We start from the raw sequence: 25962 nt of genomic DNA, 5'->3' as shown, positions 1-25962 counted from the left end.
TCCCCCTCTTTTCCAAGCCAGTCCCAGTTCCCGCTCCTGCCATGGATGCTCTGGATCTGCCTCTGAGAGCGATGGGAAGCTGGAACAGGATGGATGGAGAGGCCACTGGGGATGGAGTCAGGGTATGTCAAGCTGCTCATGAGGGTCTGAATCTCCAGAGGACCCACAAACACATGGACATGATTTGGAGTTGGGAATATTGGATCCAGCCACTGTGGATGTGGCACTTGAGGATATGGTGAGTGCTGGCCATGGCAGTGCTGGAGGAACTGCTGGACTTGATGTTCAGAGGACTTTTCCAGCCCAAAGAATTCCATGATTCTGTGAGCTGCCACAGCTCCCTGCCCGAGGGCACTGCTCCTGCACTGCTCTCTGGAGCATCAGGATATAATTATTGTAAAAGATTTAATTATGGTGACTGCAGCTGGGTAGGGTCCAGCTTTCTGCCAATCTGTGTGTGGTCACTCCGGGCACGGAACACTCAGGAAAAGCATCTCCTATTTACTGAGGATAAAACAACTGATTCACCTGAGGAAACACGATAATTCTTGGTGTCCAGGAAAGTTGCACTGAGTTGGAAAAACAGACCAACCTCCTGTGGAGCCGAGCCCTGGGCCGGGCTGCTGGTGCCCTCTGCTGCCAAGTGACACTTTTCACATCTTACTCTTCTCAATTTGATGAAGAAACAATTCCAAACTGTGTTTTATGTTTTCAGTACACTTTTTTATTGCAGTCACCTCTAAATGATTCACAAGGTTAATGACTTTTAAGCCTCTATGCTAGTAAAGTAGAAATTAATATTGATATTTAATGATAGAATTAACCAGGAGATTAAAAAAACTGCCATGGAAAGATGCACAGACTCTCAAGGATTTTGAATTAAGTACAGAGAGAATAAGTTTAATGAAGACACGAGCTTATCAGTATTCATAACATTTTCACAAGAAAATCTGATTAAACATTAATAAAAGGAACTTTGTTATTTAGTAGAAAACAGACACTGTACAACAACAACAAAAAAAACCCAAAAAGAATATATAAAGCAATTTAAGGTGAAGTAGGACAAAGTGATGGAATTACTCATTTCCTCCAGTGGCTTCTGCTCTGTGGAGCAGCAGCTCTGTGCTGAAACAATCAAAGGTGGAGTGGTGAGGAACCCTGAGATTCCAGAAACTGGGCTAAAACTTGGTTTGATGTCAACATATCTCATCAGAACCTTGTCAACAGCATCAGTGTCATCCTTCTCCCTGCACTTCCTCCTTGCTGGCTTTCCAAACACAGTGAAAGGCACCGCAGACATGGGCAGGCAGCTCCTGGCAAAGTCCCCATGTCCTCACTGAGCCTGCACCGGCCTCGGGCTGGAAACCACCTACACATTCCTACAAGTCTTAGCGAGGCTTTGTTTTTATAATCCTTAAAATGGGCAAGTGCTACACTGTGTTCAAAGGTAACATGCAGTGTTTTCAAAAGTCCCTTATGCAACCCAAAATTTAGGAAGAACTTAGGAAGTTAACAAGCTGAGTTACATTTTACAGGCTTTTCTCCCCTTCCTGCCTTAGGGAGGTGCAAACTGGCACAGCTAACAGCTTTTAGACCAAATCCTGGCAGGATGAGTGGAGTAAGGGAAAGATAAGCCCCTGTAATTTTAAGCAAGCTCTCTGTATGACATCTGTTGCCTTTTCAGAATTTCCATTACATTAACTGATCACGCTGCTTCATTTTTTTGCTCTTCTCCTCAACATCTTTCAGCACATCCTGCAGTTTCTTAGAGCTCTGCATCAGGAGGGCAAAGCTTTCCTTGAAGTTGCTGGCCCCGTGCTCCCTGCAGATATTCTCAAGCCCATCAAAGCACTGCAAAATCTTCTCCAGCTCGGCCGTGACAGCTTTCTGTTCCTCCAGCTCTGCTCGCAGCGCCTGCTCCGCGGCCGCCTCTGCCCTGCACTGCTGCTGCAGCTGCTGCAGCTCGTCCTGCAGCGCCTGGAATTCCTCCTTGCTGTAGGGATACTGCTCCTGCACCCTGTCCTCGGGCAGCAGCACGTTCTTAGGGATCTTCATCACCAGCTGCAGCACCACTTCTTCCATTTTAGCGAAGAGTTTATCGAAGTGCTCCTTCATGAAGACCAGGAATTTCTCGGTGCATTTCCGGATCTGGGAAGGGCTGACTTTGCAGCCGGGGATGCTGTCCAGCTTCTTAAGCATCACGCCCTCCACCACCAGCATCACTTCGAAGAGGTAGTCCTGGAAGGCGATGTAGAAGCGCAGCATGCACGTCTGGGGCGTGAACCCGAAGAACTGCGTCTCGTAGGCCATGGGTTCCACCGACATGGCGGCGGGGGGCCGGGGCGGCCGGGCCGCGAGGGGAAGGCGGGTCTCACAGGGCTCCCCGGCGCTACCCGAGGCAGCGGGGCCGCTGCTCCCGCTTGCGGGCCGAGTGCGGGGTCCGGGGCCGCTGCCCAAGGACGGTTCCGAGACCGGCGGTGCCGCCACCGCTTTCCCGCCTCGCTCGAGCGCCGCCTCAGGGCAGCCTCGCCCGCAGCCAATCAGAGCCCGCCGGGGCACGCTCGCCGTCCAATCACCGAGCGCTCCGTCCCTCGGGGGGCGGGCCAAACGCGGTGAAAGGCAATGACAGAGCCGGGTGGTGGGCGGGTACTTAAAAGCAACCAATGGGGGCGCGGAGCGGCGGCCGCGGGCTGGGCAGCCGGCCAATGAGAGAGCAGATCGGAAGGGGGCTGCTGCTCAGCCAATGGGAGCGCGGAGCGTCGGGCGGGCGCGGAGGCGGGCGGGACGGGGCGGGGCGGGGCCGTGCCGCCAAGATGGCGTACCAGACGTTCCGGCAGGAGTACCTGCAGGTGCCGCCCGTGACCCGGGCCTACACCACCGCCTGCGTCCTCACCACCGCCGCCGTGGTCAGTGCGCGGCTGCGGGAGGGAGGTCGTGACGGGAATTGGGAGCGGGGTGGGCGCAGGGAAGCCGTGGAAGGGGAGCCCTGAGGCACCGCCCCCGCTCTGAGGCGCGTCTGGAGCCCCTCAGCGAGGGGATTCCCGAAACAGGCCCCGGGGAGATGCAAAGCACAAATAAATAACAACAGCGCCAGAGGGTTGTTGTATTGAGGCTCCCGCTTGCCAGAAAACTCACAGTGCTGCTTGACGACTTGCTGGGCTCTTTTAAGCGGGTTGCTGTGTTGGGTGTGTATTTTTTCTTCTTTTTTTTTTTTTTTTAGTTTCTTGTATTGACCCTTTCAAAATGTTCTCTTCTTTTTCAGCAATTAGAACTTATCACGCCCTTCCAGCTGTATTTCAACCCTGAGTTAATATTTAAGCACTTTCAAGTAAGTGTGTTCTGAAGCACGGGAGGTTTTAAACTGTGCTGGAGAGTTTTTTAAGTGCTTGTCTTTTCAAAATAGTGTACTTCTTGTATTAGAAATACGCTTTTTAAAAGCTACTGTAGCCAGAGTGCAGACCAATGTACCATTAAATAGGTCTTAGTTTCATTTTCTGTAAATGAGATATTGATTTCATTGTTGCTTATCTATTTAGACAATAAAAATAAGCTGTCATGTTTAAAGTGCTTGTATTTGTCTTATTTCCAGATATGGAGGTTAATCACAAACTACTTGTTCTTTGGACCAGTTGGCTTTAATTTTTTATTTAACATGATCTTTTTGTATCCTTCACCAAGTTGTGTTGGTTCCCTTGGCAAGCAGAGCTCCAGAGTGCAGGAATGTTGCTGTACCTACACACAGGAAAGGTTGAGCTCCTGGGAATTCAGCAGTGCCAACTTCTCTGGTGTCATGAAGGGGCTTTAAGGGGGTCTCCTTCCTAAGCAGTCAAAAATTTTGCCAATTACTTTTTCAGTGTTAAGAATTTGTACAAGCCTGATCCTTCAGGTTGGTGCTGACCTCGTGCAGGAGGAAATTCCAGATAACTTTTTTGCCTCCTGGGTCACCCTCTCTGCTGAAGTATCCAGAAAGAGCCAAGTCAATGAAGTAAATTGATAAAAACCACTTTGAAGCTGATGTAGGATTGAATCATTTTCTGCTTGGATCTGTCTCTAAACTCATTTGCAATGGAGTTTTCCTGACCTGTGGCCTCAGATACCGGTACTGCCGCATGCTTGAGGAAGGCTCTTTCCGGGGTCGGACGGCAGATTTTGTATTTATGTTCCTTTTTGGAGGACTTTTAATGACTGTATCCTTTTTGTTTTAATTGCAAGCTCCTTTAGTAAAGCTACAGATGTATGAATGAGAACTGAGATCGTGTTGTTACTGTTACCTTAATATAGTTTTGTTGCACAAAGAGTACCAATATTTGTTAGGATGGTTTTGAATACTTCGGGATTGTTGCTGGTTTTTCAGGTTTTTTCCTGCTTGATAATGGTAATGAAATTATCAGGTTATGACTTTTCAGGTGTGGTCTTATGCTCAGGTTGCCTGTGAAGAATTAACTTATCCTTTAATGAGATTATTCATGCTGCAGGTACCCTGAATCCTGCTGCAGATGTTGGATTTGATGGACAGTAGTTTGAAAAACTTGCACCTGGGAAAGTGGAGTTAGCAGCAGTGTGGAAAACATGGGATTACAAATTAAGATGTGAATTTCCTGACCTCACAAGTGTTTCCTTAACAACCCATGCCAGCTTTTTGGGCTGTTTGTTAACTTGGTGTTCCTGGGCCAGGCGTTCACCATCATGCTGGTGTACGTCTGGAGCCGCAGGAACCCCTATGTCCGCATGAACTTCTTCGGTCTCCTCATCTTCCAAGCCCCATTTCTACCCTGGGTATTGATGGGCTTTTCACTGCTTTTAGGGAACTCCATCATTGTGGATCTCCTGGGTGAGCAATGGTGACAATCACGAGGATCTGTTCCTCCTCATGTTCTGCATGAAACAGAAAATGGGGACAAATCCAAGGGCTAAATGCCCTAATGCTTGGTGTTCTGGTATATTTCTACCAGGCTTTTCTGATTTCTAACCATTATAGCATGTTTTGTGCTGTGATAAGGATGGAAAGAGCTTCTGATGTTTTGGCTTTTTATTGCTTGGAATCAGCCCTGATGCATCATCTGACCATAGCATCAATCTACTGAAATAAAATAGTTTATATTACTATTTTATCAACTCTTAATAGAGCCAAAACATCAGTATTTTTAATAATGACAGGACATTTTTTCCAGTATTAATGCCTTGCAGTGTAAGTTAACCTTTTTATCTGCTACTAGCTTTCTTCCTTAGGTTTTTTTATTTCTGTATCATCATATTTTCTGTGAGAGAACCAATGCGTGTTGTTTTTCTGAAAACTCCAGTATAAAGCATTTGAGAGTTGTAAAGGAGAAGGATTGAAAAATCACCTTTTGGCTTTTGTTTCAATACCAGGCATTGCTGTTGGGCATATATATTTTTTCTTAGAGGATGTCTTTCCCAATCAGCCTGGTGGTGGGAGGCTCCTGAGAACACCGTCTGTCCTGTGAGTATTGGTGTCTGCTTTGGCAGAGACATGGAAAAAGTGCTTGTTTGGGAAACTGTTTGCAGCTCAGTCACATCAGCTTCTGGTGAATTGGGCAGAGACAGAATTGGGGGGTGTCTGTTCTTGCTTTTTATTGAACTTGTGTTGCCAAAAAAGGAGCTGGCATTTGTTTAAGTGGGAACCAACTTAACTGGGAGAAGAGCTAAAGGATTTTACCTTTGGTTACTCTGATAACACTTGTCAGGCTTTGCTGACAGCTTTTTTTTTAGTGGCACCAAAGCTGTGTCCCCTGCTGAGTGTGAACAGTGCCTGAGGTATTACCTCATATATATATATATATATATATCTTCTGTAAGTTATCCTCAGGCCACAGTTTTGGGGAAAAAATTCTTCAGTGTTTATAGTATTGAGTAGTGGTGCTCCCACTCAGTTCCCTCTTGTGTGGATGCTCTCTGAACACCTCTGATGGTTGTTTTTCACAGAATCATAGACTCTCCTGAAGATGTCTGACACAGAGTTATTTATATCACATATAGCAGAAGATGAACCTCATCAGTCTTGATTTGGGATCCCCTTCCTAGCGGCTCCAAATTGGAGAGCATAAATCCCACTGCCTGGGCAAGCCATTCCTGAGGGAGGACACCATTCCATGGGCAGCATTTGAGCTGTCTTGATCTTTCTGTGAGAGCTGTGTTTTAAAGGATAAACCATCCTTTGTGTTTTCCAGGAAAGCAATATTTGACACACCAGAGGATGACCCCAACTACAACCCCTTGCCCGAGGAGCGGCCGGGGGGGTTTGCGTGGGGAGAGGGGCAGCGCCTCGGGGGATAATCCTGTGCCAAAACCCCTGGGAGAGACTGGCCTGGGCCCAGTCCCACGTGGAGATTCTCCTTCCCCAGCGCAGAGAGGACTCTCTGACAGCTCTATGGTTTGGAATAGAAGCACTTTATGAAATGGCAGTCTCACCCAAGGCACTCCAGCGCCTTTCCCCAGTCAGGGAATTCATTGTGCCGGACATAATCTAAATCCAGTGGAGCCAAAAATGTAAAACTGGAAACTGTTTCCTGTTGACTTCAGTTAACAAGGCCACGCAAGTACTTGTTTAAAGTGATTTCTAAAGCATTTTTTTCAAGTTATTTGATACATGAAACTCTATGGGAAACTTTACAGGGGACAAACCCAGCTTTTTGGGTTTAACTAATTTTTTTTATTCTTGGATAAAACAACTACAAGATGATTGAAAGGCTAAGTCACTATTTCAATGGCAGAAGGATTTTTAATCTGAGGTGCTGCTGCCTCCAGTCATCTTTGAATTGCAGGGAGCACAACATGCAGCATAATGCAGCTTCTCACTCTGCCAGGTGGGTTTTTGGAATGTTCTGCAGGCTGAGGCTACATTTTGATGTTTTTTTCCTCTGAGGACTGTGTGTTCACTTGTCCAGTTTTCACACTGGTGGTTAAATAGGTGTGCCTGCAAAATCCACCCCCATGTGCCCTCTGCTGTTACTGAATGACCTGCAGCACTAGAGAAGGAAACCTGTCTGAATTCAGGACTCAGATGATGATGAGTTGAATAAAATGTCTTGTGTATCCCTTTTGGTTAATCTTCTGTGTAATCATGTAGTCTTGAAGCAGCAGGTGAAAAAGCAGGAGCTGGAAAAAGCAAGTCCTTGAAGAGACAGAGAAAACTGAAGCTTTTCACACAAGTGTCTCAGAACTGCAGGACACAGCATTGTCTGCTCAGGATGTGAAATCCACAGTCTGTGGATGAAGTTTGTTGTGTCCAACACAGGCTAATGAGACTGAGTGGGATTTAGCTTAAAGCTAAATTGATTATAAATATATCTGAGGAGCCACAGGAGCTTGGAGCTCAGTTCAGCTCTTCATGGTCAGTTCTTAAATTGCCATAGAAAGTACTGGGTAGGGGTTTATTGATTATATCATAGTAGATAAAATATATCATAGCAGATGAAATGAGTTAAAGCTGCATCTTCATTCTACGTTTTAGAGGATGGGCTCATGCATGACAGTGTCAGATTATGTTTTCAGAAACTCACCACAGGTTTTAATATTTGTAATTTATGATCCAGGAGAGAAATATGTGGATATCTCAGGGGAAATGCTTTGTCCACAAGCAGTATGTTAGATTCTGATAAAATCTGTGAGGTGATTTGTATCTGCATTTTTATCTGTTAAAGGTTATGAAAACTTAGGGGAGCTTTGTGGGGTTTTACAGGTTTTTCAGCTTGTTTTTTGGGACAGTTTTGATTGTTTCTAGAGTAGACTTCCAGTGCTGCTAGAGAACAAGAGTGAAAGTGTTTTGGACAATGTTGCTTCAGCATAGGTTATGAGGCAGGAATTAGATCAAAACCTTATTTTTATTTTTTGGTTTTTTTTAGTTCAGTGTTTGAGAGCCCCTCCTTAGCTTGTTACTGGCACAAGTCCTGAACGGGAACATGTCCCGACCGTGCCGGCAGCCGGCTCTCTGCCCTCCTTGCTTGCATTTGGCTGCGGTTTGGGGTCCGGGATTTTTCCGAGGGTCCCCGGCCCCGAGGGGCTCTCGGAGCAGGTAGCGGTGCAAATGGCGGCGACATCGAGACTACAACTCCCAGGATGCTCCTCGCAGCGTCGCGCTGTGACGTCATTGCTGCGCCAGGGAGCCTGTGGAGCGCGGCCGGAGCCCCGGGACAGCCCCGGCGGGACGGGACAGGACGGGACGGGACCGGAGGGCGAGGGGCGATGGCTCAGGACAGCGAGGGGCCTCCGGCCAAGCGGTTCAAGGCAGCGCCCGCCGGCACGCAGCCCCAGAGCGCCGCGCCTCCCGCACACGTGCAGCGCCGCTCCCTGCCCATCTCCGGAGCCCGCGGCCCGCTGCTGGCCCGGCTCCGCCGCCTCGACACCGCCGTGCTCATCGGTGAGTGCCGGGCCGGGCGGTGTCCCGTGGAGTGGCCTGGGCTGGGAAAAGCTGCTCAGAAACTGTTTGGGTGTAAATCTGAAGTGTGATGGACAAGGGGTATGATGACTTGTGCTTTGGCAGCCGGGGACTTCGTTTTTATGGAGAAGGCGAAAGTATTTCCCTCTCCTTTCGCTGTCTGCCTGGAGTTCAGTCAAAGCCAGATGGCAAAATTATCTTCTTCTGAAGACTCTACTCACTTACTTACATTTTCAGGGGTTTTCCACTGATTTTATTATGCTTTCTGTGAGTACAAACTAAAAAGCTTTTTGTCAGACTTTCAGGAGCTAAAGATATACAGCTTCCCACCTGGTAGTCTAAAGACTCAGCATTTGTTGTAACTAAATGAAAAACGCTTTGTATGTCACTCCTATCAGTGTCACACCACAGACACTTCACCTCCAGAGAGGCTGGAGTACATTTCTAAACCAGAATGTGACTGGAGAGCATCTGGGTGGAGAGAGCTCTGCAGAGGAGCAACCCAGCAGCAAGAGCAGAGCATTGGGGTGGTGTCTCTGCCCTGCCACCCCTTTGTGGTGGGGCTTTCCCCATCTTCAGCTTCCCCATTCTCAAACAGGGCTAAAAGTTAACATAAAAAACCGAGTTTGACAATGCTATAATAGTGCGGGGTTGGAAACCCTATTCCCTTGATATTCCTTAGGAGAAACGGGCTCAGGGAAGACCACTCAGCTCCCTCAGTACCTGTATGAAGTGGGGATTGGCCACCCTGGCATCATCGCTGTGACCCAGCCCCGCAGGGTGGCAGCTGTCACCCTGGCTGCCAGAGTCGCTGAGGAGAAGAGGACGGAGCTGGGGAGGCTGGTAGGTTGGTCTACAGCTTAACTCTGCACTGGGGATGGGGCTCTGGAAGGCTTCAATGGGTAGGATAATCATTCTTTAATTTAATTATTAATTTCATAATTAGTTTTGGGTGCCACAATATAACAAGGATGTAAAAGCTGTATGAGAGCGCTCAAAGGAGCGATATGAAGATGGTGAAGGGTCAGGAGGGGCTGAGATCATTTGGTCTGTTCAGCTGGAGAAGTGGAGAATTTGGTCAAATTGGTCAGCAAGGTCTGCAGCTTCCTCCTGAGGAGCAGCTCCAATTTCTGCTCTCTGTGACCAGGGACAGGACCTGAGGGAACAGCTGGAGCTGTATCAGGGGTGATCTTGGCTGGATATCAGGGAAAGGTTCTTCCCCCAGAGGGTGCTGGCACTGCCCAGGCTCCCCAGTGAATGGGCACGGCCCCAAGGCTGCCAAAGCTCCAGGAGTGTTCGGACAGCGCTGCCAGGGATGCCCAGACTGGGATTGCTGGGGTGTCTGTGCAGGGCCAGGAGCTGGACTTGGATGATCCCTTCCAGCTCAGGATATTCTATGATTCTATAATTAAATGAATGGAGAAAAATGGCTCTTTACCTGCCCCATGACAGGGTGGGCATGGTGTGTCTCTGTGGTATTGTACTTCTTGATTATTATCTGTGTTGTTCTGTTTGAAAAAATAATGATTCATGAATAAAACAAAAACTATTGTGCTCCCTGTATCAGAAATCACTGTCAAGGAGAGCAGAATCCTGAATGTGTGCAGGTCTGGGGGAGAAAAGCAGAGGAGAAAGACTTCCACTGCATAAAATCCTTGGAGAATGTGGAATCTTTTCTAGCAGTGAGAGGGAGGGAAGGAGGGATGGCATTGGAGGGCATTTGTGATGAACTTTTAGTTAGGAAGAAGCCGACTAGAGACGTTGGGAGTATCATTTGCTAGATTTGGAAGAAGAACTGCTCACAGACAGCAGATAAACTGCTCTGCTTTCCAGAGCTTCCACAGGCTTCTGGTTGGCTCTGTCCAGTACAGTGACCAGGAGCTTTGTAGCCCTTCCTTGAGGCAGGATGAGAAATGCCAGTCTTTGTGCCTGTAATCGCTGTGTGATCCCTTCCCCAGGTTGGTTACACCGTGCGCTTCGATGATTGTTCGTGCGCTGAGACCAGGATCCGGTTCCTGACGGACGGAATGCTGCTCCGAGAGGCCATTGGGGACCCTCTGCTGCACAAGTACAGCGTGGTCATCCTGGATGAGGCCCATGAGAGGACCATCCACACTGATGTGCTCTTTGGAGTGGTCAAAGCTGCACAAAAGAAGCGAAAGGAACGAGGCCTGCGGCCACTGAAAGTGTGTTCATCTGGGATGGCAGCGAAGGGCAGGGTGGGGCTGGGCTCTGAGTGCTCTGAGCATCTCCTGGGGCCTTCCAAAGTGTTTGGAATTTCAGCCTTGACCATTTTTCTGTTCCTAAAAACTCACTTTAAATCTGAATAGTTAAGGGTGTTTGACTTACAATGTGTGGGCCTGATATGACACCTCTGAACAAGATATCTGGTCACCACCATGATAGCTTTTTTCCACAAAAGCCCCTTGGGTGTGAGCTCTAGACTAGACAGAATGCTGGGGAGGTTTTGGCACTGCTCAGGTGTTGGCACTCCAGGTGCAGGAGCTCTGGCTGATGGCACAGCTCTGGGACATGCTCATTCCCAGGTAGGGTACTGCACATGGGATGGGTGGACGTGTCAGGAATTTGTGTGAAAGCACATTGGCTTTGCTGGAGGGGCCTTGCATGGTCTTGTTCCACACACCAGCTCCTTCTGTCACAGCATTTTCTGCTTGTGTTAAAAAGCTGATGGCTTTAACAAGGGGAAGTCACTGTCTTCTGTCCCAAAGCCTGTGAGCTGTTCTGAGCATGGTTCTCAGGATCCAGAAGCTGACTTTTGGCTGGTCCTGACTCGGTGGTGTCCAGCTGGATGCAAGCTGCAGTGCTGACCCATCCTGTGCTCCCCCTGAAGGTGATTGTCATGTCAGCCACGATGGATGTGGACCAGTTCTCCCAGTATTTCAGTGGAGCTCCTGTCATCTATCTGGAAGGCCGGCAGCATCCCATTGAGATCTTTTACACCAAGGAGCAGCAGAGTGACTACCTGCAGGCAGCACTGGTGTCCATCTTCCAGATCCACCAGGTATGAGGCTCTCTCCAAGTTTGTGTCCCTCTGGGGCCAGGGGTTGGCGTTTTGTGCTGGGATGTTTGACTGCCAAACACTTGGATTGTTGTGTTGCTTCTTTAAACTGCATTTAGTGCTTTGAAGTTGCTGCTGCTGTTGGGATTTGGGACCTTTATGTCCAGGCTGGAGCTGAAGGGATACTGCTGAGCAAAGCTCTGTAATGTCAGCTCATGCCTAAAACCTGAATGTTCCTCTCACCTGAGTTCTCTGTACCTGCTGACTGCTTGCTGGCTCCCTCTGCCTGGCCTGGACAGTTATTTGAGGACACAGCAATTCCTCCATCCTTTTAACACTCAGTCCCTCAAAATGTGATTTACTCTTTACCTCTGTTGAATCCTTTGGGAATTCTGGCTGTTGCATACCTTGCACACGTGTGTCTTTTCTTTCTTCTTAGCCTGCTTCAGTGACTTGCTGCCAGAGCCACATCTCATTACTGCCTCAGTTCTCCTTTTCTATCCAAACCTTCCTAACTTGCTTTTTCCTCTGGCTCCAGGAAGCCCCTGCATGCCAGGACATCCTGGTGTTCCTGACTGGTCAGGAAGAAATTGAAGCAATGACCAAAACCTGTCGAGATGTTGCCCAGCATCTCCCCGAGGGCTGCCCACGGATGACAGTGCTGCCCCTTTATGCTTCTCTGCCCCATTGCCAACAACTCCGTGCCTTTAAACCTACCCCTGAGGTGAGGATGGGTGAACAACACCTGTTACCTGTTTGCTTCCATGAGTCTTGGGAAGAAACACTTGCACTTTCAGGGGCTAAATCAGTCTGTACTGGCAGTAAGCAATAGTCTCCATTTGCTTTAGGCTGAGTGGTTCCGGTGTGATAAAAGACACTGCAACTGTGATGGTTTGAACTCATGCATCCAGTAAGTCAGATGGGAGCACAAAAAGAAGGAGGGATTAGAGGGAGTGAAAAGGGCACAGGAATTTAAATTTCCCCCATTTCATTGGAATTTTTTGTCCATATCACAAAAAAGCTGCAGCAGCTAATGGGGGAAATACTGAGAAAGCTGAAAACCTGAGAATGTTTGTCAGGGCCATAATAAAAGGAATTTGTGCTTCCTCAGGCTCTTTTGTACTTACTCAGCAGATAAATAAGAACACAAATGTTGTGTCAGAAATGAAACCAAAACTGTTGAAAGATACATTGAGAACAGCTGTTGTGGTGTATTTTGCTGCAAATGCAGGCTCATGTTTTAGAAGCTGATTAGAAACTGGAGATTACCTTAATTTCTGAGAGCTGGCACAGCAAGTGCAGTTTGTGCTCACAATGTGGGGCAGGGCTTGGCCCACACTGGCCCAAAGCAGCAGAATTTCTGTGTTGCAGCTGCTCTGAGGTAGCCTTGGTTTGATTTGTCCTTCCTCCCAGGGCTGCCGCAAAGTGATCCTCTCCACCAACATCGCAGAAACCTCCATCACCATTGCGGGGATAAAATTCGTTGTGGACACAGGCATGGTCAAAGCCAAGAAGTACAGCCCTGGTGAGGAATTCTGAGGAACAGGGCCAAGATTGAGTTTGGGTTTGTAGAAGTTACTGGAGGCCATAAGCCCCACTGAAAGAGGATTTCAGACACCCTCTGTGCTGTTAAATTAATGTCTCAGGTTGGGGTGTGGGGTTTAGTGGTGTTTTTGTGGGGTTTTTTGTGTATCAGCCATGAAGGGGGGTAAAAATCTGTCAAATGTGAATCTTCTCTTCATGGACACAGCATGGGATAGTTCATTGTGTTTCACAGTGCTGAACCAAGTGAGCACTGAGCTGTATTTGAATGTTAAACCCTGGGAATTCTCACTGTTAATCCTCTGTGTTTTCCAAAGCTGTGCCTTGCACAGGCACTGGCTGAGGTGATGCTTTTCCATTCCCAGAAACTGGGCTGGAAGTGCTGGCAGTGCAGCAGGTGTCCAAGGCCCAGGCTTGGCAGCGCACAGGGAGAGCAGGGAGACAGGAGAGCGGCATCTGCTACCGGCTCTACACAGAGGAGGACTTTGAGAAGTTTGATGAAATGACAACACCTGAGATACAGAGGTGAGGACAGAGCCATCACACTCCTCGCCACACCTCTTTTACAGCTGGAGCTGTGGGAAGAACTGAGCAGCAAAACTGGATCTAGGGGCTGATGGGATGACTTGAGAAAAATGGAAGCGTGGGGACTAAACAGAAAAACTGGGAAAGGTTTGCTCAGGGTGGACAGTTGCACTGAGTCTCCAAACACATGAGGCAATAGCTCTCCTGACTGTCCTCCAGATCTTGGACTTGCCTCTTCCTGGTTGAGGAAGTAAGGCTTGAGCAGCAGCATCAGACTAGTCTCTGTCAAGCTGCAGCACAGGCCTGAGACTCTGTCTCAGCTTCTGTAAAAAAAGAATAAAATAAAATAAAATAACTATCTCAGTTGTTTTTTCTGCCTGTGCAGGTGTAACCTGGCCAGTGTGGTGCTTCAGCTCCTAGCCCTGAGAATTCCCAATGTGCTCACCTTTGACTTCATGTCCAAACCATCTCCTGGTAAGTGGCTACAAAGGCAGCCATGGGGAAAAAGAGCAGGGAGCAGTCTTGAGTCATAACAACACAATGTGAAGGTGTGCCCTGACTGCCAAAGGAAGCCAGAGTAAATGGGGGAGAAGTGCTCATTCTTCTGGATAGAAGAGGATAAACCACATTTTGGGACCCTGATTTCTCTAAATGGAAAGTGCTTGTCCCTCTGGCCAGGGGAGGGAGGCAGTGATGGAGCCAGATGATCCTTTACATCCCTCAGTGGGAGGCAAAAGGCCTCACAGCCCAATGTCCTTGTTTTGGCAGATGCTATTCAAGCAGCAATTGATCAGCTGGACCTGCTGGGGGCTGTGACCCAAAAGGAAGGTCAGCTTGTCCTGACCCCCCTGGGAAGGAAAATGGCAGCCTTTCCACTGGATCCAAAATTCTCCAAGGTAAAAACTGCAGAAAAATAAGCATTTTCAATCTCATATATTCACCTCTGTACCATTGCTGTTTCTCTTTCAAACTCCTTAAACAAGGTGTGAAATTTGGGGTGTTTGCAGCTGTACTGGTATATTTGCTGTACATTAATGTACAGAATTTACAGCCCTTTTGCTGGATTGCTTGTCATTTGTTGTTAAATTCAGGAAAGTTTTTTAAAAGATAATTTCTTTCCTCTGGAACCTCTGAAGGTGAGCAAGGCAAATTTGCTTACAATGTTCAGGATTGTTTAGCAGGTCCATGAAATGTCTGTTGCTGTAGTTGGTCTCAGTCTCTGTGTTTGTACTGATTAGGCACTGGTAAGTCTCAGGGAGGAGCCTGGCAGTTGCTGTTAAAGGTGCTTGGTGAGCCCACTGGAGGATTTACAGCTGTTCCTAGGCCCAGATGTTTATGAGATTGTCCCAAGCAATGTTTGGTCTGCCAGGGAACAGAAAGATCTGCCTGGTTGAAGTGGGTTTGGTTGACCAAAGATGAGTTTTGTTGTGTCTGTGCAGGCCATCCTCCTGTCCCCCAAGTTCCACTGTGCAGAGGAGATCTTGACCATCGTGTCACTGTTATCAGTGGACAGTGTCCTCCACAACCCCCCTGCCCAGCGGGATGAGGTGCAGGCGGTCAGGAGGAAATTCATCTCCAGTGAGGGCGATCATCTGACCCTGCTCAACGTGTACAGGGCCTACAAGAATGTCAGCGGGCACAAGGTGAGATGATCTGAGGCTGCCAGTGCTGTCTGAGCTCATGGGGTGAGGAGTTTTTAGCACAGAGCAGAGTGACACCTGCATCCTCCATGGCTGGTGCCACAGGCATCCTCCAAAGCAGAGAGAAAAGAGGGCTCATCCTTTACATCTGGGGAATCGGAGGAAAGTTCCTACAAAGGTTCCTCCAGAAAATTCTGGCAAAGCTTTGTGGGACCTGTTCTGTAATCACAGCCAGGGCTCTTCCGTCCCTGGTTCCAGCTGGAAACAGAAGGCAGGGTGTTAAGACTTGATGATAAATATCTGGACATGCTCTGTGACAGGATTCATTGGAAAAGCACTGAGCATATTTAAAAGGAGATTTGGATTTATCCTACTCTATCAACCCCTCTCATTGATTTGTGCATCTGTGGACTCATGCACCCCATTCCTTGCAGCACCTGTCATTCTTACCTGATTTGTTTTCACCACCTGTGGGATAGCAAGTGCTGTTCTGCAGCTCTTGATGACCTTGCAGAGCAGCTCTGAGTGGGGAAAGAACCACCACATGCTGTTTCTGAGCACTGTGGGAGGGGACTCTAGACAGAGGGGAGTAGAAATACGGGCAGGAAAAGGGTCAGCACCTTTTCTCTGAGGCAGATTGTAGGGGGGATTCTGCTTTTCATGGTATCCAAAGGCTGTCATGCTCCTGGGGTGAAGAAATAGCCTCTTCTAACTCCTGGTGTCTCTGCTGCAGGGATGGTGCAGAGAGAACTTTATTAATGGCAGGAACATGAAGCTGATGGCAGAAGTCAGAGCTCAGCTCAGAGACATTTGTGTAAAGGTAACTTCCTTCCATGTTCTATTTCTCTGTTTCACCTGTTGGTATTTTCCTGTTTATCCCCAAACTGATGTTACTGTGCACCAAGTCCCTGGAGTGAGAAATCGTGGGGCTGTTTTCAGTCTCCTGTAAATAGCTGACTAAAATTCCTGACTGTGCAGCTGCATCCCAAAATCTTAAAGCCACAGGACTTAGTGGGTCGAGGAGAAATGGGAACCTCTGAGAAGACTTCTCAGGGAGAAAACAGGTTTTCCTAAGGGTTTTTCCTGTTCTAATGCAGGTGGGACTGTGCTGTGTGTGCCACAGAGTGCTGTCAGCCTTGGCAGCCCATGCTGGCTGGCTTCTTCATGGAGTCAGGCATTCAGTGTGGCAGCAGCTTCCCCTCAGTGCTGTTCCTGTTGGACACAGCGTGGGAGCTGCCACTGAACCCCTGGCAGTCTGTGGTGACATGGGAGCCCCCTCTGGGCTATCATTTGTGAGTGCTGGTTGACTTTAAGCTCACTTCCAGCAGGAGAGTGATGATCCATTTTGTTGGCTCTGGGTGAGCCTAGCATCCGCTCAAACTGAATTCCCAGTCATCCCCCAGCGTTCTGGCACAGGAAAATCCCCCAGGATTTCTGAAGAGAGCCCAGTGAAACAGGCCTTCAGGTCATTCTTGCTCACTCCCATCTCTCCCAGCTGTCGATGCCGCTCGAGTCCTCCCGCGGGGACACCGCGAGCGTCCGGCGCTGCCTGGCCCACAGCCTGTTCATGAACGCGGCCGAGCTGCGGCCCGACGGCTCCTACGGCACCGTGGACTCGCAGCAGGTGGTGGCCATCCACCCCTCCTCGGTGCTGTTCCAGTGCAGGCCGGCCTGTGTGGTGTACAACGGGCTGCTGCGCACCAACAAGTGCTACATGCGCGACCTGTGCGTGGTGGACGCGGAGTGGCTGCACGAGGCCGCGCCCGATTACTTCCGCAGGAAGCTCCGGACGGCCAAGAACTGACCCCTGGATGTGGGACCAGCTGGCTCAGCTTTGCCTTGAAAGATTTATTTTTTTAAAAGTTTTAATGTATAAATCTGTTTTTTATAGGCAGGATCATTTAAGTGTGCTTAAGGAAGGGGATGGGTATTTATTTAGATTGGATTTATATGTTTTTTTCCAGAATAAAGAAGTGATGGTGAAAACCCGAATCCTGCGTATTTTTTAGTGAGGCACAGAACAAATGATCGTGAGACAGTCCAGGACCACTCCTGGTGTTTATTATTCTCATGGGAGTGTGTTCATTGCCAGCAGTCTGAGCTTAAAGCTGTGAAGGTAACACCCTGAATCCCTGCTTCTTGTCCAGAATGGTCTCTGCCATTTACATGTGCGGTGCTTAGACGCCTGCAGGGAATTGGGAGTTAAAATTCTGGTCCTTTGATGGGTTGGTATCAATTTGATGGGGTGGTACAGATGCTTTGCAGTGAATAGCAAATGGACCTTTTGTGCTTCTCCCCAACAGTGGGCACTAGTGCCAACTTTTGGACAAAGGGGAGGCTTGGTGCCAGGAAATACTGCCTTTGTCAGTCTTTCCTATAAAATACACATTGTTCAAGGGGCAGAAAACCCCCCAAACATTCATTTTGTCTTTTTCTGAGGCGACTGCCACGCTCTGGCCTGGACGCTGGCAGTCCTAATTGGGACTAATTCCTCTTTGTGCCTTCACCCGAGGAGCGACCTGTACGGCTGCTCCTTCCATCCTGCCCATTCCATTGTCAGGGGTCCCAGGAGCCAGGCAGGCACTCCTTGGCACACTCCGTCCTGCCAGGACCGGGGCTCGAACTCGGGGTCTCAGCGGGGCCGGGGCTCGAACCCGCGGTCTCAGCGGGGCCGGGGCTCGAACCCGCGGTCTCAGCGGGGCCGGGGCTCGAACCCGCGGTCTCAGCGGGGCCGGGGCTCGAACCGGCGGCGCCGTGTCCCGCGCGGGGCCCGCCGGGGCCGGAAGCGGAGCGCGGTTCCGGGGCGGGCAGTCCTGCTCGCCGCTCGCTCTCGCACGCTGCTCCTCGCCCGCTCCCTGCGCGCCGCGGCCGCCGCCGCGCTGCGCCCTCCGCGCCCCGCTCCGCGCCGGCCGCTCAGCTCCGCGTCCCCCCGCGCTCTGCCGCCGCCGCCCGCCGCCGCGCCCGCCCTGGCGCGCTCGCTGTGGCAGCTGGGCGGCGGCGCGGGGCGGACGGCGCTGCTGCGGCCGCGGTGGGGCTCGGCCGGCCGCGTGTCCTGCGGCTGCGGCGGTCTGCACACCGAGGGTGAGCGGGGCCGGAGCGGGGCGGACACGTGCGCTGCACACCTCGCTCCGTCCCGGGAAGCACGTGGGGCAGGGTGGCGGCTTTCCATGTTCCCCCCTCTTTTCCTAAGGCAACTCCACCTTTTCCTAATCCCCGTTTTCCCTAAACCACCTGTTTCCCTGAATTCCGTCATTGCCTAAATCCTCTTTTCTTCTACACCCCCTTCTCTACCTCCTCTCCCTACTCCCCCTTCCCTAATCAACTTTTTCACAACTCTCTTTTCCCCAACCCCCCTTTCCCTAACCCTTCTTTTCCTCAAACCACCATTTTTTCCCAAACCCTTTTCCTACCCGTCCTTCCCTTAAGCCCACCTCCCTTTTCCTTAACCCTCCCTTTTCTTACCCCCCTTTTACTCCCCTCTTTCCTTACTCCCCTTTTCCCTAATCCCCACCTTTTCCTAGCTCCCCCTTTCCCTAATTATCCTTTCCCTAAACCCCTGTTTTCCAACATCCCTTTCCCTCCCCTCTCCTTCCCCTGAGCTCACCCCCCCCTTTCCTTAATTCCCCCCCTCTCCATAACCCTCCCTTTCCCTAACCCCATTTTCTCTCCCCACCAGGAGACAAGGCCTTTGCACAGTTCCTGACCGATGAGATCAAGGAGGAGAAGAAGATCCAGAAGCACAAGTCCCTGCCCAAGATCTCTGGGGGCTGGGAGCTGGAGGTCCATGGCACGGAGGCCAAGCTGGTGCGGAAAATCGCGGGGGAAAAGTAAGTGGGGTCTGGGAAGGGTCCCCAGCAGCTGAGGGTGGGCGGGTCACAGTGTCCAGGCTTCTCCATGTGCTCCTGCCCCAAACTGCAGGGTGCAAAAGGCTCTGTATGTTATTACTTTGGGCCAAAGGAGCTTTTTTCACACCAGTTTGTTACTGTGTTTTGTGTTACAAAGTTTCTTCCTGTTTTTAAAAATAACAGTTCAGTAAAACTTTAAAAAGTGAGAGCACTTGGAGGGGGCAGCTTCCCTCAGGTCTGTCTTTTAACTGCACTGCCTGGTTTTGTTCACACTGTGTGAATTCGGAGTGAGGGCTTAAAAGACCCATTCTGATGGGCATTTTTTTGGGTGTGTTCAAAAGAATTGTTCCTGTTTCTTTTGCAGGATAACGGTTACATTCAACATCAATAACAGCATTCCACCCTCGGCTGAAGAAGACACACAGGAGCAGCAGAAACCTGAGGAGCAGGAGGTAACTGAGCCTTGATGTGCATTTAATGTTTGGGACACAGATGAAAAGTTGGAATCTTGCCTTTGGGAAGTTGGAAGCCTTGCCCTCAAGTGTTGAGGCTTTTTCTCCCCCTTATCTGATATTTGGGAGCATTAAGTCACAAAATGCAGATTTTCCAGGGCTGCCTGTCCCCTGGCTGGGACCTTCCTCTCTGCTGCAGAAAGGCAGAGCAGGTGGGAGGGCTCTAAGAGGAGAAATTAGAGGAATTCTGAGACTTTCTAGCACCTTCCAGTACCAAAAGGGTCTACAGGAGAGCGGGAGACTTTGTACAAGGGAATGGAGCAACAGGTTAAGGGGGGTTGGCTTTTAACTGACAGGGTGTGGGGCTAAATTAGTTATTGGGAGAGATTGTTCCCTGTGAGGGTGGGGAGGCCCTGGCACAGGAAAGCTGCCCTGTCCCTGAAAGTGTCCAAGATGAGGTTGGATGGGGCTTGGAGCAGCCTGTGATAGTGGAAGGTGTCAGGGAATACCCAGTGCTGGCTGGGCTGTGCTGTGATTGCTTTGGCTCCTCCTCAGATTCCAGTGCTGATGCAACTCTTCTCTTATTTAGCCTGAACTTACATCAATTCCAAACTTTGTTGTGGAAGTAATAAAAGATGATACAAAACAGACCCTTGTGCTTGACTGTCATTTCCCTGAAGATGAGGTGAGTATCACTGTGCCCCTGTTGGATTTAACTGCTCTTTGTAATCTCTTGCTTTTCTGAATTGGCACAATATCCACTCTGCCCTTATTTCTTTATTTTTCTTAATCACAAAAAAACCCAACCAAAAAAAAAACCAAACCAAAAAAACCCAACAAAAAATCTTTATGTTTGTTTTCTTGCTTTATGTTTGCAAGAACAGTGGGGAGGAAATCTTTATGGCATTCCTCATATCCTGCCCTGGATATTTCTGATCAGCTGCTTATTGGGCTGTTTATTGAATTACAGTAGAGAAGTAGGGATTAAAAAAAAGGAGGGGGGAAAATAAAATTGAGAGCTTTTGCTCACACTGGTGTTTGTGGTTTATTTTGCAAATATTAGGAGATGTTTAACAGCCACTCTTGGCTGACAAAGGTGAGACAGACACAGGAAGACATATTTAGAACCACACAGAAGAGGTTTTCATATATTTTTAAAATTCAGACTGCTAATTTACATCAGGACCCTTTTGACAGCACAGGCTTAGTGGATTTCCTGTGTTCTGTGCATGTCTGTGCTCATCCTCACAGGCACACCTTGAGAGAGGAGAGGCACAGCTTGTCTGGCCTTGGGGCTCTTCCTGAGGTATTCCCAGCCTGGGGAAGAGCTGGCTGAGCGTTCCCACTAATTGGAGCTAATTGCACGTCTTGCATTTGTTTTCCTGCCTCAGATTGGACATGAAGGAGAGGAAGAAAGTGATATTTTCACAATTCGGGAGGTCAGCTTCCAGCCCACTGGAGAAGCCGACTGGAAGGACACCAACTACACCCTCAACACGGATTCCCTTGACTGGGTAGGTGCTGCTAAAGGCCACAGAGGGCACTCAGCTGTCCCTCTGCTCCTGGGTGGGGAATTAAACCTGTCTGGATGTCTGAGACAGGGACTGCCCCTGCTCTGCCCCTGAGCTGGTGGTTCTGCTGCAGACAGAGGGTGTTTCCTGGGCCCAGGGTCGTGCACTACTGGTGGCATTACCAGGAATCAGGACAGACAGCTGGAACTTCTTCCTTTCCAGGTTTTATAGGCGGATTTCCCAGCCAGGAATCACACTCTGGAAATGCTTTGACACTTGTTTAACATCTTTTGATCTGTGTGTTTAACAATGTGGCTCATCAGACACCGTGCATAGATAAAGGCATCTGTGTATGATATCTGATAAAGTACATTGTGTCCTGGTTTCCCAGGTCTGTTACAGTTGTAACACTCAAAATATGCACAAGAATCTGTGTGTTCTTATGTTCTCAATGCCAGGATTTCAAAAGGTACAATTTTTAGTTTGAGGCTGTCATATATTTAAAACTGAAAGTAGAAGTCCTAGAGTGCGTCTATCCCCTTGAGATGCACTCATGGTAAACTTTCTTAGTGTGCTGATTATTCTTTCTTCCCTCATCTTAAGACATTAAATTAATTTAAAATGTGTATGAAAAGGAAAAAGCAATGTTCATGACAGTAACATTTAAGCCTTTCCAACAAACTTCTACATCAGATACCTTTCCAAAGTGCTAGTTCACCCCTGGGTAGAGAGGACAGGCAGAGTTTGCCTTGTGTCATCCTTGACAGACTTCTCCTGATGACTCCCACACTCTGAGGATCATCTCCAGGGTGTGCAGCTCCTTTGTGCTGTTTGGTTTAGGTTTTTATTACGTGTTCCATGGCCTTTTCCATTCAGATGTTCCACCCAAGGTCAGGCCTGCCCTTCTGTGGGAGCTGGGCCTTATTTTCCTGGGAGGAAGTGCCAGGTGACACCTTAATACACCCCCTACCCAAGTGTGTTCCACTAAGGAAATTTTCTGTTCCATGCTCCAGGCTCTCTACGATCACTTGATGGATTTCCTGGCTGACAGAGGAGTGGACAACACCTTTGCTGACGAGTTAATAGAGCTCAGCACTGCCCTGGAGCACCAGGAGTACATTAAATTCCTTGAAGACCTTAAAAGCTTTGTCAAATGTCAGTAGGTCAGGCTAGGAAACTTACCCTCAAGTGTGGGTATTCCACAGTGCTGCTTCATCCAGCAATACCCAAATATATCTTCACAGTGGATACAGAGTAAGTTTTGGAAGGTGGAGAATGGGAGAAGGAGGATTCCCACTTGGATTTGGGGACGTGTAGTGATGGTGCAGCCCCAGAAAAGTTCTCTGATGCTACAGGCCAGAATTGCCTCACCCTGCACGGGGGTTTTTGTACAATTAAGAGTGAATGTGAAGAATAAAAACTGTTCAACATATCACTGAAAAGGGTGGTTTCTCTTCTTCCTGCTGTACTAGAGCTGCCATGAAAGTGATGGCAGAGTTTGTCTTTGCCAGAGCTGCTCACTGAGTAGTTGTGGCAGTGATGGTTGCTGATGGTAGAGCATTTCTGCTTAAACTGGTGCCTCAAATTATTGTTTGAAAGCTTTAAGTTTATTTAAGTTAGTTTATTTATTTAAGGTTCACTTAAAGAGAAAGCTGAAGTCCAACATAAGCTGTGAGATCACTGATACAGTGTTAAAGACAACACCAAGGCCAAAATAAATGAAATATATTTATTTCAAAATGTCCTGTGTGATTAAAAGTGCAGATCAAGGCAATACCACTGCCTTTTGAAGTGTCTTTCTGACACAGCAGTTAGAAGTATGTACACAAGAGTCATAGCAGCTCTGGGTGAAGTTTAGTATTGAAATCTTCCAGAAGTAAAGCAGCAGTTGAGTCACCTTAGAGGAGAATCATCCAGGAGTCACAGACCTTCACAGAAAAGGTTGAACAGAGAAGCTGTGTTAATGTATCAAGTTCAAAACTATTTGAACAGGAAAAACAATTGATTGGGGAAAAAAATTCACAAAAGAGTTGTTGAGCACTGGCAGAGACTGCTCAGGGTAGTGGAGTCACCATCCCTGGAGAGATTTAAAAGACATGTACACGTGTGACATTGGTTACTTATGGCCTTGGCAGTGCTGGGGCAATGGCTGGACTTAATCTTACGGGTCTTTTCCAGCTTAAGTCCATGGCTCTATCTGAAATGCTCTGCCCCTGACACTCCTCACACTGGTTTTACATAGCAAAGCAAGCAGCAGCTCTAGCTTGATCCAGAGGGCTGCTGCACGTTCTCCGAGACACCTGGATGAAGTTTTTGAGGCTTAAACAGGTTATTTTTAAAACTTTTCTTCACAAACCACTTGCCTGAACAGATGGTGCTCACAAGACTTAGAAGGTCTTGGCTAAAGTTAGGGCACTAAATTTGGCAGGTCCTTGAAAGATTCCCTAAGCCAGCAGTTAAAGGTGTGCACTTTGGAACTTCTGCAGTTGCTGGTGGTCAAAGGTAAAGCCATTTTCAAGAAATTTTGTGAAAAAACAGCCACACAAACCCCAGGGATCAACAGACTTGTGGTTTCTGCCCATGTAACAGATATGGATCCAAGCAGGGATCCTTTCCAGGAACTTGACATTTAAGCTCACCGGGCAGCTCATGAGCAGACTGGCTTCCTCCTCCATGCCACTGGTGACTGTGAACTCAGGGCTGTGCAGGCACCTCTGACTGTGCTCTGTCAAGGTGCTTTCCAGCAGTGACCGAAGCTTCCCTTCTGTCATGTCCTGGGAACAATTGATTTAAAGTCAGCTAAAGTTCCTGTCAAAGCTGCCTCTGCAGCAGCAGAGATGCCACACACAGCATGTCACAGTGCAGCTTACCTGTGTGCTGATGTACAACCCACACTGGCAACAAACCAAGTGAGCCTTCACATTCAGGTTATTCCTGGGAAGAGCAAACAATGAGCATCCTGACACCCAGAACAAGGGAAGATTTTAGAAAAAAACAAAAAAAAACCCAAACCCTCCCACCACTCCCCCCTCATTAGATTTAGATCATTGCTGAGGCTTTTTTATTTTGTTGAAATGAACAGCATCTTCTCTCTGCAGATTTCTAAGCCCAGACTGCTGTAGGAAAGTGGAGAATCTGATTCCAATGCCAAGGGCTTTCTTACTTCCTACATACTGGGCAGATGACCCTGTCAGTGGCATCCAGGCTGTCGAGCATGGCATTGAGACATTCCTCATCGAAGCGCAGGCTCCGCTCGTACTCCTCGATAACCGACTGCTCTGCAACAGCACAGCAAAACACCCTCAGGGCTTGCCTGGGCAGCACAGCAAAGCTGCTGGGCAGGTGCAGGCTGGGCTGGATACGAGTTTCTAAGAACTTTTATTCCTTTGAGTCAGGTTTCTATGCTTGGTGAAGTCATTCCTGCCAACCCAGTTTTTTCTATGGCTCAGCTGCTCTCTCATGAGCCTTTCTACTTTCTGATCAGCACTTTAGAAACATTCTGACTTGATTTATAAAGTCCTGTTCCTGTTTCAGTCCTGTTTCTCTAGCCTCTCTCATAGAGCTTAGAACACCACTTAAACTCTTTAAACTGTGATGTCTCAATACCTTAAAGCCTCAACACCGAGATTTCTAAGGAGGCTCTTCCCCTCTATCATGTGGTTTGTAAGAACCAAGGAGTGCAGCCTCAGCTGTACTGCAGTACTAGGAAGTCAGGAATTTTACCCATCAAATAGGAGTCAGAAGATGTGTAAAGATCTTACCTTGCAAGATCAGTTCTTGTTGGATCTCTTCCAGCACTGCCAGCTCATCAGGGTCCTCCAGCATCTGAAAGGTGAATCAGTCAGTGATCCTCCCATTCCAGCCACTTTCTCACTTCCAGCACCTGACTGAGCAACATAAATTCACTCTTATTCTCCTGTCTAGTAAATCCCGATATTTGCAAACCCATGTACTGTGGGAAGCAACCTGTACTGTAAACACAAGTGCAGAGCCAGCCAGAACTGATCCAAGCACAGCCTGTCCAAGAACTTGCTTTTTAAGACATTCAGGTTTCATTCCCATACTCAGAGAAGGGAAGTGACAGGCCAGCTACAAAAAGCACAGATGAGGAAACCAACCCTCTGCTGTGATCCATAAGCTGTTTGTGAAGGAAATAAGGAATTTCCCCACTCATGCCTAAAGGTACTTTCACAGCTCAACACCCTGCCTGAGCTATAGAACCAGTAAACTTTGAAGCCCCTGAGTTTTATCAGCTTCTCACTGGAAGTGAGACCCGCAGGGAGATGTCTTTGGCACTCCTGTATCACACGGGTGGTGATGATGGTGGGGACCAGCACTGACCTGCTCCATGGGCTGATCTCCGCGGAGGCCGGGCAGCCTGTCCCGCAGCTCCTGCCACTCCTGCTCCATCACCTCCTGCACCAGCAGCGCGCCCGGGGCCGCCCCACAGGCCCCGTCCCCGGCCTGGCGGTACCGGTCCAGCAGCTTGGCCCGGCTGCTCCTCAGCCGCTCCATGCAGCGCTGCGGAGAGGGGAGAGCGCCCGGGGCCGTCAGCGCCGGCTCGGGCGAGACCCGGGGGGTGAGACACGGCGGAGAAGGTACCAGAGAACCGGGACACCGGGAATCCCTGAGGGGAGACACGGGGGGAGGCCCCGGGGGGAGACAGCGGGGCCGGCCATGGCTAGGAGGAGCTAGAGGGGTGTTGGAGGACAGTTCCCAGCGGGGGCAACGCTGGGCGCTCACGGAGGGAGTTCGGGACGGGGTCGGGAGAGTTTCGAATGGGGCGCGGTTCACCCGCCCCAGCGAGCAGCTCCGGGAGGGCCAGACTGGAGTCCAAAGGAAGAGGGAGTCCAAAGGAAGAGGGAGCCCATGTCCCCCCTCCCAGCCGGCTCCCCGCTCACCCTGCGGTACGTCTCCCTCCAGGGCGGCCCGCCCGGGCTCTTGTACCGCGCTCGGTGCCGCTGCACCGGCGCCTCCATCGCACCGAGCCCGCAGCGCGCCGGGGCCGCGGGGCACGCCGGGAAATGTAGTCC

At 49.2% G+C, this 25962-nt stretch overlaps 5 protein-coding genes across 6 annotated transcripts; 3 read left to right on the top strand and 2 right to left on the bottom strand.

Annotated features, from left to right (window-relative positions):
* Positions 1-729: 729 nt before the first annotated feature.
* Positions 730-2518, bottom strand: MIS12 (MIS12 kinetochore complex component). Its single transcript, XM_014254915.2, has one exon. It carries the CDS (start codon positions 2323-2325, stop codon positions 1693-1695), a length of 633 nt encoding a protein of 210 aa, XP_014110390.1. The 5' UTR covers positions 2326-2518; the 3' UTR covers positions 730-1692.
* A 282-nt stretch (positions 2519-2800) lies between these two features.
* Positions 2801-7067, top strand: DERL2 (derlin 2). The gene is made up of 7 exons (XM_005525862.3): positions 2801-2906; positions 3263-3328; positions 3590-3663; positions 4094-4187; positions 4636-4831; positions 5371-5461; positions 6189-7067. Exons 1-7 carry the CDS (start codon positions 2814-2816, stop codon positions 6292-6294), a joined length of 720 nt encoding a protein of 239 aa, XP_005525919.1. The 5' UTR covers positions 2801-2813; the 3' UTR covers positions 6295-7067.
* Positions 7068-7846: 779 nt separating this feature from the next.
* DHX33 (DEAH-box helicase 33) lies at positions 7847-17154 on the top strand. Of its 2 annotated transcripts, none has more exons than XM_014255098.2 (12): positions 7847-8377; positions 9078-9238; positions 10354-10581; positions 11247-11417; positions 11953-12138; positions 12828-12939; positions 13322-13481; positions 13867-13955; positions 14250-14377; positions 14921-15124; positions 15855-15941; positions 17086-17154. In XM_014255098.2, the coding sequence occupies exons 1-12, from the start codon at positions 8077-8079 to the stop codon at positions 17128-17130; spliced, it is 1872 nt and encodes a 623-aa protein (XP_014110573.2). In that variant the 5' UTR covers positions 7847-8076; the 3' UTR covers positions 17131-17154. The 2 variants fall into 2 exon arrangements, with proteins under 2 accessions (XP_014110573.2, XP_005525918.3); XM_005525861.3 differs by lacking the exon at positions 17086-17154 and adding an exon at positions 16617-17061.
* Positions 17155-17269: 115 nt separating this feature from the next.
* Positions 17270-22361, top strand: C1QBP (complement C1q binding protein). The gene is made up of 7 exons (XM_005525973.3): positions 17270-17289; positions 17634-18202; positions 18798-18948; positions 19331-19418; positions 20008-20103; positions 20810-20932; positions 21943-22361. Exons 1-7 carry the CDS (start codon positions 17270-17272, stop codon positions 22090-22092), a joined length of 1197 nt encoding a protein of 398 aa, XP_005526030.2. The 3' UTR covers positions 22093-22361.
* A 283-nt stretch (positions 22362-22644) lies between these two features.
* RPAIN (RPA interacting protein) lies at positions 22645-25944 on the bottom strand. The gene is made up of 7 exons (XM_005525860.2): positions 25831-25944; positions 25271-25450; positions 24691-24754; positions 24093-24207; positions 23800-23863; positions 23569-23703; positions 22645-22857 (listed from the first exon to the last, which is right to left on the bottom strand). Exons 1-7 carry the CDS (start codon positions 25906-25908, stop codon positions 22828-22830), a joined length of 666 nt encoding a protein of 221 aa, XP_005525917.1. The 5' UTR covers positions 25909-25944; the 3' UTR covers positions 22645-22827.
* Positions 25945-25962: the final 18 nt, after the last annotated feature.

This window comes from Pseudopodoces humilis, chromosome 23 (genome assembly GCF_049639895.1).
Source record: "Pseudopodoces humilis isolate 2021_Gansu_Grassland_sample_001 chromosome 23, ASM4963989v1, whole genome shotgun sequence".
In the NCBI taxonomy this organism is placed as follows: domain Eukaryota; kingdom Metazoa; phylum Chordata; class Aves; order Passeriformes; family Paridae; genus Pseudopodoces; species Pseudopodoces humilis.
This window is presented reverse-complemented; position numbering and strand designations above follow the sequence as displayed.